This window comes from Lotus japonicus, chromosome 4 (assembly GCF_012489685.1).
Source record: "Lotus japonicus ecotype B-129 chromosome 4, LjGifu_v1.2".
Classification (NCBI taxonomy): domain Eukaryota; kingdom Viridiplantae; phylum Streptophyta; class Magnoliopsida; order Fabales; family Fabaceae; genus Lotus; species Lotus japonicus.
The window spans coordinates 20,218,607-20,231,632 of NC_080044.1; the positions used below are offsets into that span (position 1 = coordinate 20,218,607).

General features: G+C 38.9%; 1 protein-coding gene across 1 annotated transcript; it reads right to left on the reverse strand.

The window, feature by feature from the left end:
* Positions 1–3,524: 3,524 nt before the first annotated feature.
* LOC130712440 (protein STRICTOSIDINE SYNTHASE-LIKE 4-like) lies at positions 3,525–8,762 on the reverse strand. The gene is made up of 3 exons (XM_057562276.1): positions 8,415–8,762; positions 7,494–7,504; positions 3,525–3,739 (listed from the first exon to the last, which is right to left on the reverse strand). Exons 1-3 carry the CDS (start codon positions 8,760–8,762, stop codon positions 3,571–3,573), a joined length of 528 nt encoding a protein of 175 aa, XP_057418259.1. The 3' UTR covers positions 3,525–3,570.
* Between the last annotated feature and the right edge of the window lie 4,264 nt (positions 8,763–13,026).

The window sequence follows — 13,026 nt, forward strand, 5'->3', positions numbered from 1 at the left end:
GAGACGAAGCTCTTGGTTTAGGGTTCTAGGGTGGCTGTCGTCATCGCCGGAACGTAATCCCAACTCCCACCCGCCATCGTCGTCCCTTTCTCCAAACGAACACTCGTCTTCAACCTTCTCGAGCCAATCGGAGCAAGTTTCATTCGACGACAAGCTCGAAGAACACCGACAGTGGGAAACCAGGGTAGCAAGCTCTTCAATCATCCTCACCCAATACACCACTTCATTCAATCTCACCCTCTTCGAAACCTAAATGGATTCCAGCGACAAAGTTCTCACCTAGATTCTAGCCACATCAGGATAGGTGAAAGATGAGGTTCCTTCATCAACTGACACTAAATCCCCAAATTTTTTTACCAGTGATTCAAAGCAGTGTCTGGTCCACAAGTTAAGAGGTATCCCTTCACATTTTAACCATACCACCCTGTTTCTAGGCACAAAAAGAGGGCTCCAAGGTTCAATATTTGAGAAGTGTTCCTTGTTCCAATCCTGCTCATTTGCGATTAGATAGTATATTTGCTTGCCTTCCTTTCCTGTCAGCAACACAAGGTTATCGCCCATTGTTCTCACCTGAATCGTGCACACTCCCATCAGCACCAGCTGCTCTTGAAGAGCATGTGCTTGTGATATATCCCATAATTCACCTACATAGCTTCTCTCCAACCAATTTTCAAATATGCCTTCCAGATGCAAATCCAGGTCCACACTGCTCATAACACTTTTGTTTGCTTGCTTCTCGTGCACCCTCTACCTTTCATGGTTCTTAGTTAAGGAACATCCTTCCATGGTTCTGCCTTGCACCAAAACTTCTTTGTAAGATCGTCTCCCTTCATTCTCGTTGCACACACGTTTCTGCTTCTCCTGCACATCTCCTTTTTCTGCTCTCCCCTTGCTGCTGAGGTTACCTTTCGATGGCTTCTGGCTTTTTGTTTTCGACTTTGAGAACCTGGGGAGGTTGACAAAGAGTTTTCTCCCCCCCCCCCCACCACGAGTTTATCCAGTTGCTTTACCAGCTCCGAGGGATTTGGGACGTTCATTAAGTGAGCAAATCCAAACCTACGACCATAACGATCCCTTTTTTTGGGTATGGCTTAATTACAACTTTGGTCCCCGACGTTTACCAATGCCACGATTTTGGTCCCCCACCTAATTTAATTACATGGATGGTCCCCGACGTTGTAGGTTGCGTGTAACGTTAATCCTACCGTTTATTTCTTAATGGAGGAGGCTTACGTGGACGTCTAGTTGGAGAGAAAAAGGAGATCTGAGGAGAGACGGGAGCACGTGAGTATCACGTGAACTCACGTGAACCTTATATGAACCCATTATACTCAAATCTGAAACCCTAGGGATCTAAATCGCGTTACCTTCTTCGTTCCAGGGAGGTCAGGGGTTTGGGTATAATGGGTTCAGATGAGGGTCACGTGATACTCACGTGCTTCCCTCTCTCCGCATACCTCCTTTCTCTCTCCAACTGGACGTCCACGTAAGCCTCCTCCATTAAGAAATAAACGGTAGGACTAACGTTGGACACGACCTACAACGTCGGGGACCATCCATGTAATTAAATTAGGTGGGGGACCAAAATCGTGACATTGGTAAATGTCGGGGACCAAAATTGCAATTAAGCCTTTGGGTATATATATCTCCCAAATCCTCCCCCATCTTTCGAAGGCTTTCCACAGCTCCAACAGTCAAATTCACCAACACTAGTGGCAATGTTAGTGAAGAAGAAAGAGGTGATGCTACCTCCTCCCTCTCCCTTGAAATTACGCCGACTAGCTCCGCCCTCGTCGGTACCTACTGAATGCCACCGTTCACGCCGTCCCGCCCCTGTTTTCCTCTCCTCCAAACATTCGCCCTATTCTCCCTCTCCTCCCGCTCTCTCTCTCTCTCTCTCCACTCTTTCTCTCATGATTTCACATTAATTAGCTTGTGCTTAAGTGTCAAAAGGGAATCTTCCAAAATACTTGGCCACCATTGCTGTAACTTTCCGAATCAAAGGATATCTGAGTGCTAGGTACCATTGAGGAGTCACGGACTGCATGCCATTAAATTAGCATAAGAAATATTTATCAGAAAATAAAACAAAAAATCTAGGCATAAATTCGTTTGTTAATTTTGTTTGGAGAATTGTTTTGACGTCATTGTTGCTAATCTATAAAGTGTATCCCATTTTGGCTCTGTCTTACTTTCGTTTTGGATAGCTAGCTACAAACAGAAAAACGTGATTATTTATGTTATAAGTTGTGGTCGACGTTTCATTAGCAAACTTGCAAGTATTGATTTCGTTTTCCTAATCACTCCATCAATTTATAATATCCTAACAAACAGTAAGTAGAAATATAATTACAACTCTTCACTTACTTTTGCTCTTAGTTATTATAATTAGTATGTGGTATAATGTGGACTAAATGCTTAAGGAATCTGCTCTACCGATTGTGTGCTTGAAATTTTCTCAAACTTTCACTTCAAAACTTTCCATATAAATGAAAAATAAAAAATGGATAATACTTACTTGATAATACTATAATAAAAAGTTAAGAGTAAAATACACTCACCCCCCTCAAGATTTGCAAGAATGACACTCCACCCCATTCTTTTTAAAAATCTACACTCCACCCCATTTTTTATAAAGGCAAAATTTAGTGACGAAAACAAATTCGTCACTACTAAAAACTAATTACTAATTAGTAAAATTTTAAATAAATTTATTGCATATACACTATCATACATTAATTTATGAAAATAATTTTACTGAATTAAATTTAAAAAAACATCCACTCTGTCTGTTAAGTCCACGTCCCATCTATCTCCAAATCATATTTCTCATCACAAACGGTCACCACCAAGCCTTTACTCCCTTTAACACGGCTCCACTGTCCCACAATGTGAAACCCCACGGCACCACCATGCCTCAAAGTTTTGTTGCAACCTGAACCCCAGAACGTGAATCGCACATCCCTAAAGCCACTTGTTCAACTACTTCTTGTGAATTTCACCCCTTTAAGTTGTGAGCGAACGCTCTGTTGGTCTAAGATATTGTTGGATTTTGTTAAAAACGATGCTCCACCGCCTCGTTGGGCTCTAATAACCTCATATCCACTTCATATTTTCATAATTTTGTTTCTCTATTTTTTTCACCCATTTGTGTTGCTTTTTTGGCCTACAACCCAATTTTGAAAATTGGAGGTATAAAGAGATTATTTTGATTAAAATTGAATTATTACCAAATATGAAAACACAAGCATGTTTCACTATGTTCGAGATATGGTTTGTAAATTGGGCAGGTGTGCTATTGCATAATTTTCATTGTGAATTTACGGAGGAAAAATGCGATTGAGAGAATGAGGAGGATTGTGATGTTTTCATTTTTAAATTTATTGGATTATATTGAAATTTTTTTTTGAAATTATTGATTAACAATTTAAATAATAACTAATTATTAATGAAGAATATTTTTCGTCACTAAATTTTCCTCTATATAAAATGGGGTGGGATGTAGATTTTAGATAAGAATGGGGTGGAGTGTAATTCTAACAAACCTTAAGGGGGGTGAGTGTACTTTACTCAAAAGTTAAATAATGAAGTTAAGGAATATGTTACCGTGGCCAATCCAATAAAATACTGCCCTTGACCAACATAGTGAATATTATCCGGCATGCCAGGTATGTCAGGACAAAATTCGCCTATTGTTCCTTTTTTAGGACCCTGTATGTAATATTTTCTGCACCTAGTCCTGTAGAATCAGCACTTACAAAAATATAAGTTTAGCCAAATAAAAACTTCACAACTATAATGGCCTTGGGCTTAAGATCAAATTCAAATAACGTACAATAAGCTTAGATCAGAATTTTCTCATGTTAATTAAAGTTTCACATTGTTACTTTAGAATAATTATACAATAGAGTATGTTAAAAATTGGTTCGTGCATGAACCACACTTTTAATATTAACACTCGATACATATTGTTTACAATATATTTTTTAGGCTTAATACATTAGAAGGCCCCTGAAATTGTAAAGGGAATCAATTCCAGGACCTGTAAAATTTTTGCATTAAATTGGGTCCCTAAGAATTTTTTTTTAATTCAATTAAGGCCAAAGTGTGTCAGCCGCTGATGTGTCTTAATTTTTTTCCACATGACTTTTATAATTTTTTTTTAAATACCAATTAATATTTTCATTTTATTTTATTTCCAACTCATTTCCTAAAAATAAAACCTAAATCTAATTACCCTTCAATTCACCCAAATTGTAGAAAACCTGCAACCCAGTTCCAACCTCTGCCTGGTTCAACCCTTCCATTCCCTTCTCCAGAACCTTCATTGCTTCGCTCCTCAACCGGTCGCCGCTCTCCCTCACCCACCGGAGCTCCTCGTCTACAACGTCGATGCTGGCGAGGTCGTACTCGTCGTAGAGGCTCAGGATCTCAGAGTGGAAATGCGCGGCCGGATTTCTTGGCGACGTCGAGCTTATCCATATCGGCGGCTGCCATGAGGTCTCGGAGCTTCTTGGAGAGGCAGAGGGCGCGAACGGAGTGCTGGAGAAGCTCGGTGGTTCGGTGGAGGTTGGAGAGCTGGGAGGTTTTTGTAGCGATTGAGCGGTGAGGCTAGGAGAGTTCGGATCGAAGGTGGCGGAGGGAGGATTGGAGGGAGGATCGGAGGGTGGAGAGGGCGTGGTCGGCGTGGTGGAGGGAGGAGAGCTGGGAGAGGAGGTCGTCGTGGCGGGAGAGCACCTCGGAGCGGAGCTGGTTCTCGAGGTGGTGGATCGCGTTGTGGAGCTTCTCAGCGGGTTTGTGATTTTGTACATCGTGCCTGCACAAAAAAGAGGGGTTGAATCTGGTTTGTGATTTTTTAATGAGCTAGAAGTTTTGTGATTTGGTTCACATATCATGCTTATGATTTAAAACATACATGTTCATTTTAATGGGTTGTCCAGCTTGAAGGTTGTGGATGTTTAACATTCAGAGCTTTTATGTGAAGAAACCTTGATTTGAAATCAGTCTTTGACTCCTTGGTGGTTTGGGGCTGAAGATGAAGATGATGGGTGATGTTGAATTTGTGGTTGTTTCTGGGTTTATTTCTGGATTTTTTTAGTTGTTTTTTGTGGGGTTGATTTCTTGGTAAAGGGAATAGGCTTTTGGTGGTTTGAGGATGAAGATGAAGATGGTGGTTGATGTTAGATTTGTTGTTGATTTTGAGGATTTTTTCTTTCTGAATTTGTTGTTGATTCCATGGAGATTGAGGGAGATAAGATTAAGGATATAATTAGGATCAAAGTTAAACAAATTGGAATTTTTTAATTTTTTAATTTTTAATTTTTCTCCTTAAATAAATGAGATGAGTTGGAATTAAAAAAAAAATTTTTTTAATTTTTTAATTAAAAAAAATTATAAAAGCCACGTGTAATTAATGACTAGGACAAAATTGAGGTCTGGCAGCATTTGGCCTTAATTGAATTAAATTTTTTTTCTTAGGGACTCAATTTGATGCGAAAATTTTTCAGGCTCTAGAACTGATTCCCTTTACAATTCTAGGGGCCTTCTGATGTATTAAGCCTATTTTTTATGTGCTAAAATTAATTTAAGGATAACCTCTCTTTTAATTTGTCAGCCAAATTTTTCTTAGAATGACTAGGTTAAAGTTATAGGCCTAAGGTGAAAAGGGATCGAAGTAGGTCAGGTCAGGCTTTGCACGACCAAAGTCAGTCTGATCTTCATTCAAATTTTGCGTCTTAAGCCTGACATGTGGCATGCCATAGGCTAAATGTTAAAGTCTCGTATGACTTGGCTTTTTAGATTGTTTGACCTGGCTTACTAGCTTGTTTTATAAGCCTATTTAACAGAAAATACTATCTAGAAGAGGCTAGTAGCTAGACCAACGGGTTAATAAATCTTTCTACTACATAATTTATTAATTAGAGGAGGTCTCAATTTACTTCAGGAGTAAGTTATAAAATCCACTCCAAATCTCAGCCCTTCTTTTTATTATAATTTAACGGTGGGGATTAATACCTAAATTACTCACGTGACCCTTATGCTCTGTTTCTTCCTTGTTTTTTTTCTATTCCACAATTAAACCTAAAAACGGGGCAACAACAGCCACCCCACCACCAGCCCACCGCCATGTTGTCCAATACTAGAAACTTTGGGAGACTGCCATCTAAGTTTTGATGTTGTGTATAGACCAGTTTCTAATTTCAATCACCCCCAATGATATGCTTCCTTCTTTTCACAAATAGAACTATACTTGATGGCAATATGAGCGATTGGCAATTTGGCATCATCCATGAGGTACATACATAGAAAGAGAAGGAGATCTCATTGCATAACTGAATTTCTGTAACTCTATTACCTTGATACCTCGTGATACCCCATTTTTTATAAAGGCAAAATTTAGTGACGAAAACAAATTCGTCACTACTAAAAACTAATTACTAATTAGTAAAATTTTAAATAAATTTAATGCATATACACTATCATACATTAATTTATGAAAATAATTTTACTGAATTAAATTTAAAAAAACATCCACTCTGTCTGTTAAGTCCACGTCCCATCTATCTCCAAATCATATTTCTCATCACAAACGGTCACCACCAAGCCTTTACTCCCTTTAACACGGCTCCACTGTCCCACAATGTGAAACCCCACGGCACCACCATGCCTCAAAGTTTTGTTGCAACCTGAACCCCAGAACGTGAATCGCACATCCCTAAAGCCACTTGTTCAACTACTTCTTGTGAATTTCACCCCTTTAAGTTGTGAGCGAACGCTCTGTTGGTCTAAGATATTGTTGGATTTTGTTAAAAACGATGCTCCACCGCCTCGTTGGGCTCTAATAACCTCATATCCACTTCATATTTTCATAATTTTGTTTCTCTATTTTCTTCACCCATTTGTGTTGCTTTTTTGGCCTACAACCCAATTTTGAAAATTGGAGGTATAAAGAGATTATTTTGATTAAAATTGAATTATTACCAAATATGAAAACACAAGCATGTTTCACTATGTTCGAGATATGGTTTGTAAATTGGGCAGGTGTGCTATTGCATAATTTTCATTGTGAATTTACGGAGGAAAAATGCGATTGAGAGAATGAGGAGGATTGTGATGTTTTCATTTTTAAATTTATTGGATTATATTGAAAATTTTTTTTGAAATTATTGATTAACAATTTAAATAATAACTAATTATTAATGAAGAATATTTTTCGTCACTAAATTTTCCTCTATATAAAATGGGGTGGTAGTAGATTTTAGATAAGAATGGGGTGGAGTGTAATTCTAATAAACCTTAAGGGGGGTGAGTGTACTTTACTCAAATACAAAATATAATGGTCATCAATCTAATTAAAAGCCTCATAATTGGAACCAATTAAGTTAAACAAATTATTTGAGATGTTTTCTTACAAGCTCCAGTCATGAGACTATTGTGCCGGTTGTTTGGGGTTCTTATTTCAGTTAGGTTTGGGGCTCGTTTTTATTGTTTACTGGTGGGTCCACTACAAAACATAAACATAAATGTGTAAGAAATATTTTGCCTTAAAAAAGCAATCACATTGAATGTGTTACGTGTACTTTTAAAATGGTGTGTAATGTATTTTTTTTTTCATAAAATGGTGTGTAATGTATTGCTATCACTCTTTTATTATTGTTGAATAATTTTAGGAAAAAGATAAAGAGCACGACTACATGTGGCACGAGAGGCGATGAAGTGATTTCCACCGTATGATTAACTGATTTCCACTATACATAGATTTAGTTTTTTCAATCGGTGATTGTAAAATTGAAAAATGCACCAGTCGTGCCTATTTCACCTCCATTTTTATAGGAAGATAAGAAAAGAAGTGTGTGAAGTAAACATATGATAAGTGATGTAATATAAAAAAAAGTTGGAAATATAGAAATGAGGTACTAGCTGTCTCATCATTCCCATTTCCCGTGCCTAATCTCATGAAGTTTGAAAATCAGCAAAAACATCATATTAAAAAAAATATCAAAATCGATTTTTATCACTTTTTTTTTTTGACAGAGGATTTTTATCACTTAATATTTTTATAGGGATGTCTAAATGACACATGACAAAGTTTGGGTTAAATAATTCATCATCTAATCAAATTGGAGATAAGTGAGTTGGAAATAAATTAATAAAAAAATATAAAAATTTCAACTCACTTATTTTCAATATAATTGGATAATGAGTTATTTAACCCAAACTTTTATTGGGTCATTTAAACAACATTTTTATAGTAATATATTTTACTCTTCTCTTTCCGATATACTTATTATCGATCAATGTTTCTGATAATTATTTTCCTATGTAACAAAAAAAAAAAAGTTTCGGAATGAAATGAGATGTAAAAGATATCAATCTACTTGCTGTCAAAAAAAAAGAGATATCAATCTACTTACCAAATCGGCATCAGCAACAATGAGTTCGCCGTTTCTTTCCAAAGCGAGTCCGAGCGGCCTTCCGCCCGTGTTGACCCAGTTTTCAACCACCGAGTCATCCACTGACTCATTCACCGTGACTCGTTTGATCCACCCATCACCACATCCCGTGTAAATCACGCGCCGCTTCTTGTCATAAGCCAAGTCTTCAGGCCCCGTCACTTCTCCCCGTGCCACAAGCTCAGACCCTTCCATCATCCGCGAGTTACGAGCCGGAACTGTCGCAGTTTTCCGGCTCAACTCATCGGCCGGAAAGTGGACCGGATCGAACGGATCGAGCCGGTAGAGAACCGCGGTCACCGCCACCATGAAAGCAAGGGTAACCGATGCTGTTAAAAAGCATGAACCTGTTCGTGTTTTTCTCGTCGTGGGGCTGTTAGAATCTGAGTGGGGTGGTGTAGAAGATGGTGAGTCGACCCGGGTTGGCTCGGACATTGCGGATAAGTGTGATGATACGCAGGTAGTAGCAGAAAAATTTATTCTTTTTGTTTAGAGACGTGGCGGTGGAGGATAGCATACATGCCATGTATGCATGGTCCTTTATGTTGGACTATTTGACACGATAAGGTTAACCTAATGAGCATGGAACATGGAGCTACTTATGAAGTGTGTTAGAATTACTGAATTAGCAAATATTTTTTTTATTTTAAAATTAAGGGTATATTGGGTATGTTAAGATTGGTGGTAGGGGTGAGATTGGGATGGAATGAGATGAAATATTTTTAAATTCTATTGTTTGGAATTGGATATGTTATAATGATGAGTGAGATGAGATGAGATGAAGTGGGATAGATATACCAATAAAGATTTGTGGCCCACGTAATAGTGGTAAACCACTTTCGACACCTCTTTTTGCGAGGGTTTATAAAACCGCCATAAAAGTAGGTGTTTCAAGCTAAGTGGCCCCACACTGTGTCGTGGTTCGTAAATCAGGACTGTAGATATACTACCCAATTTCATTAATCCCCTCAATTTTTTTTTATCAGGAAAGTAAACATGAATTATTGTACAAGACCCGACCCTACCTGCCAACCCGTCCCGACCCAAGCCTTTAGGGCCGGGTTCAACCCGGCCTGATCATTAAAAGAGATCGGGTTCGGGTTGATCTTTGAGTTACCCGACTTCGGGTAGGGTCGGGTTCGGGTTGACACTCGGGTCACCCGGCCCGTCCCACATATATATTTTATAAAATTTTAATTTTTTATAATGATTAAAATGTGATACATGATGCTCAAATTTATCTTACCATGTAGATGAAATTAAAATGTTTAACATTTACCTTATGAATTAAATAAACGTTGGTCAAACTATGAACACTTTCATGCTCTAACAAGAGAAAATCATGTGTGTGTATTATGCATATGTGAGACAAGTGAAGAAATGATCAAACAAAATGTAAACCTCTCAAGTGCAATAGATTATGAAAGAATTGGATCCTTTCAAGTTATTTCTTCTAAAAAATAGTACCAACTTATAAGTCTTTTAGTATGTTATTATCTTCAAATCTTACAATTAGTATCAAATAGTTTTAAACTTATTGTCCCTCGGGCCAACCCGGTCCCGTCCTACATAGACCCGTCCTAAATTGGACCCGCATAATGTCGGGTTGTTTCGGGTCTAGGGTTGGGTTAGGGTCTATGAATTGGCCCGATCAATATTTAGAGCCGGGTTAGGATTAACCAAAACCCGTCCCAACCCGTCCCTTGTACACCCCTATGAATTATATTAAGTGGGGAGCACTAGGGGTGCTCCAAACTCAATACATCGGTAGGAAGCGAAAGGGACAAGAAACAAAGCACAACACTAGTCATCTCCCAAGCTGAACCAGAAAAAAGAGCTTTTGAACGAAACCACCACCCCCTAGATACGAGATCAGCACAATAGAAACCCCGCCAACACACAGTCTTTCTACATCTAAAACCCAAGCAACTCGGGTGTGAAGTGTGAACCAACACCCCTCCAGCCAAAGATCCAGCAGCAAAGAAAGAAAGATAAACAGAAACAGACCACAATGGAAGTTATAAGCCCTCCAAGCATAATCTTGGTTTGGTGATCCAATCATAGGTGGAGAACTTAAAGCCTTTATTAATTCCTTACCCGTAAAACAGCTCCAGACCCTTAATTGGGCTAGATCCAACACTTTCTGTGGATCCATAGGACCATTTTTTTAAGATGACACTATTGCGGTGTAACCAAAGCGACCACGTGACTGCAATCCAAACTGTCTACGCTCCTTGTTGTAGGTTTTGCGTCCTCAAATCAGCACCATGTTGAAGAAAGTAAAGCCAATAATTCTCTAGCAAAACAGTGAGCCCTCCTAGCCATTTATAACATAGGGACTAGACCCGAAAGGAGAAAGAGCAACTAAATAAGAGGTGCTCCAGAGATTCTTCCATTTGGTGACAAAAGACACAAGTCGTGGTAGCCTCCGTGGGTAGAATTCCCCGTTTATGCAGATTTTGTTTTGTTTGTAACCTCTGTCACATTGCCCCCAGCTGAACGCAAGCACATTAGATATGGGGCAGCCTCCTACAAAAGAGAATGATTAAACACCGGAATTGGTTCCTCTAGCTCCAAACCTTGCAGTAGGAGGAAAGCCGATTTTACAGTGTAATTGCCATTCTCTGTCCCCCCCCCCCCCCCATTTCCACTTATCCTCCCTTCCCTCAACCAAGGGAGCAACCTGAATGTATGATAGAAATTTCTCCATAGCTTCTTCCTCACGAGCAAGTATTTCCCTTCGCCAAAGGAAGGCCCAACGCCACACACCATTGTCCCAGCACCCCATCTCCGAGATAAAAGTAGATTTCTGTAAAGACAAATAATAAAACCTTGCATACTTATCTTGAAGCAACCCTTGTCCCAACCAATAGTCTTGCCAGAATCTCACTGTTGTGCCTTCCCCCATAATCCTCCTCAAGCTCGAATCAAACCAATTAGCTACCTCACTTTCAAAACAAGTACACAGGATATCCTTCCACCAAAAAGAGAACTTCCCTCCTACTCCTCATTTGGTGAACTTGCCTCGATTCCCCTCATTTTGTTTTCCCCGAAATTGGGAGGTATATATGGAATGAAATCATCATTCTAGCTACTCTTTTAAAAGATATTCATTTTACAATTATACGCTTTCTTAATTCATTATCTTGTTCCTTGTTGCTGCGCGCACATATTTTTGTTCATATCCTAAAATTATTGTTTCATTCTTTTTCAAGTCAGATGAAACCACGAGCTACTGGGCACTCCAACCAGATATGAGCCATTGTTTCATCATGCTCAGCACACAAAGGACAAGCTGGGTCAACATCTACTCCTTTCCTTCTCAAAGACTCCCGAACCGGAAGGAGAGAGCAGCAAGCACACCAAGCAACATCTTTGCACCTTGGGAGAGCATCAGTCTTCAAAAAAACCTTCCAAGGCCTAGCTGGTAATGGAGACGACGCGGAGGACACCACCGTCAAAGACATGGCACCAAAATTTCTAACAAATGAATAGCCCAATTTGGACGTGGCACCAAAGAGTCATGTTTTAATTGTGTGCCCTGGCTTCTTGCAATGAGTACATAATTTTCCAGTATTCTTGTAATTGGAACTAGCAGGTGTCCCTCTACCATATGGCTTCTTCCCTTCAGCTGCATTCACTATAGCTAATGAATCTCCATTTTCATGTATAACAGTTTGTCTTTCATGTTGTATTGCTAAGGGGACTACCTTAACAATTGATGTAAGAGGATAACTCATCAAAATCTGTGAATTCACCACTCCAAAATTATCATTTAAACCTAAGACGAATTTGATTGCATTATCTTGCTCCTTGAATAATTTCACACTCTCAATTGCACCACATCTACATTGTGGTATTGGTCGACAATTCTCCAATTCTTCCAAGAGTATCTTCAATTCAATGTAGTATTCATTTACAAAAACTGAATTTTGTTTCAGATTACTAATTGCATTGTGCAATTTTGAAATCCTTACTAAATCCCCTTGTGAAAACCAATCACTCAAGTCTCTCCAAGCATCACAACCATTTTCAACAAAAACTATACTATTTGCAATTGAAGTTGTTACCGAATTGAGGATCCATGAATGAATCAAGCTGTTGCAGCGATCCCAAGCCTTAAAATTCGCATCAGTTGCTATTGGTACTGGAATTTCGCCATTAAAAAATTGAAATTTGTTCTTCACCATCGGCGCCCGCTTCATTGATCTTGCCCAAACATTGTAATTCTTGCCATTGAACGGTGGATTTACCATGGTAGTTGAAGGATCATCACTGGAATGTATGTAATATGGTGATCCTGGGTTTTGTGAAGGATCGAGCACCACATGAGGAACTGTATTGTGGTTTTGATTCTGGCGAGTCACCATTGTTGCGGAAGCTTCGTGATGGCAGAACCCTTTGCTAGGGCTCTGATACCATCAAAGAAATCAGAGAACAAGCTTATTGAAGAAGCTTGAAGAAGAAAATGAAAACCTTGTGAATATTCAACTGAATGATTCTAATAACAATGAATAGAAGAGTAAAGCTTATTTATAACAAAACTAACACAACTAACTTGTAACTAACTTCC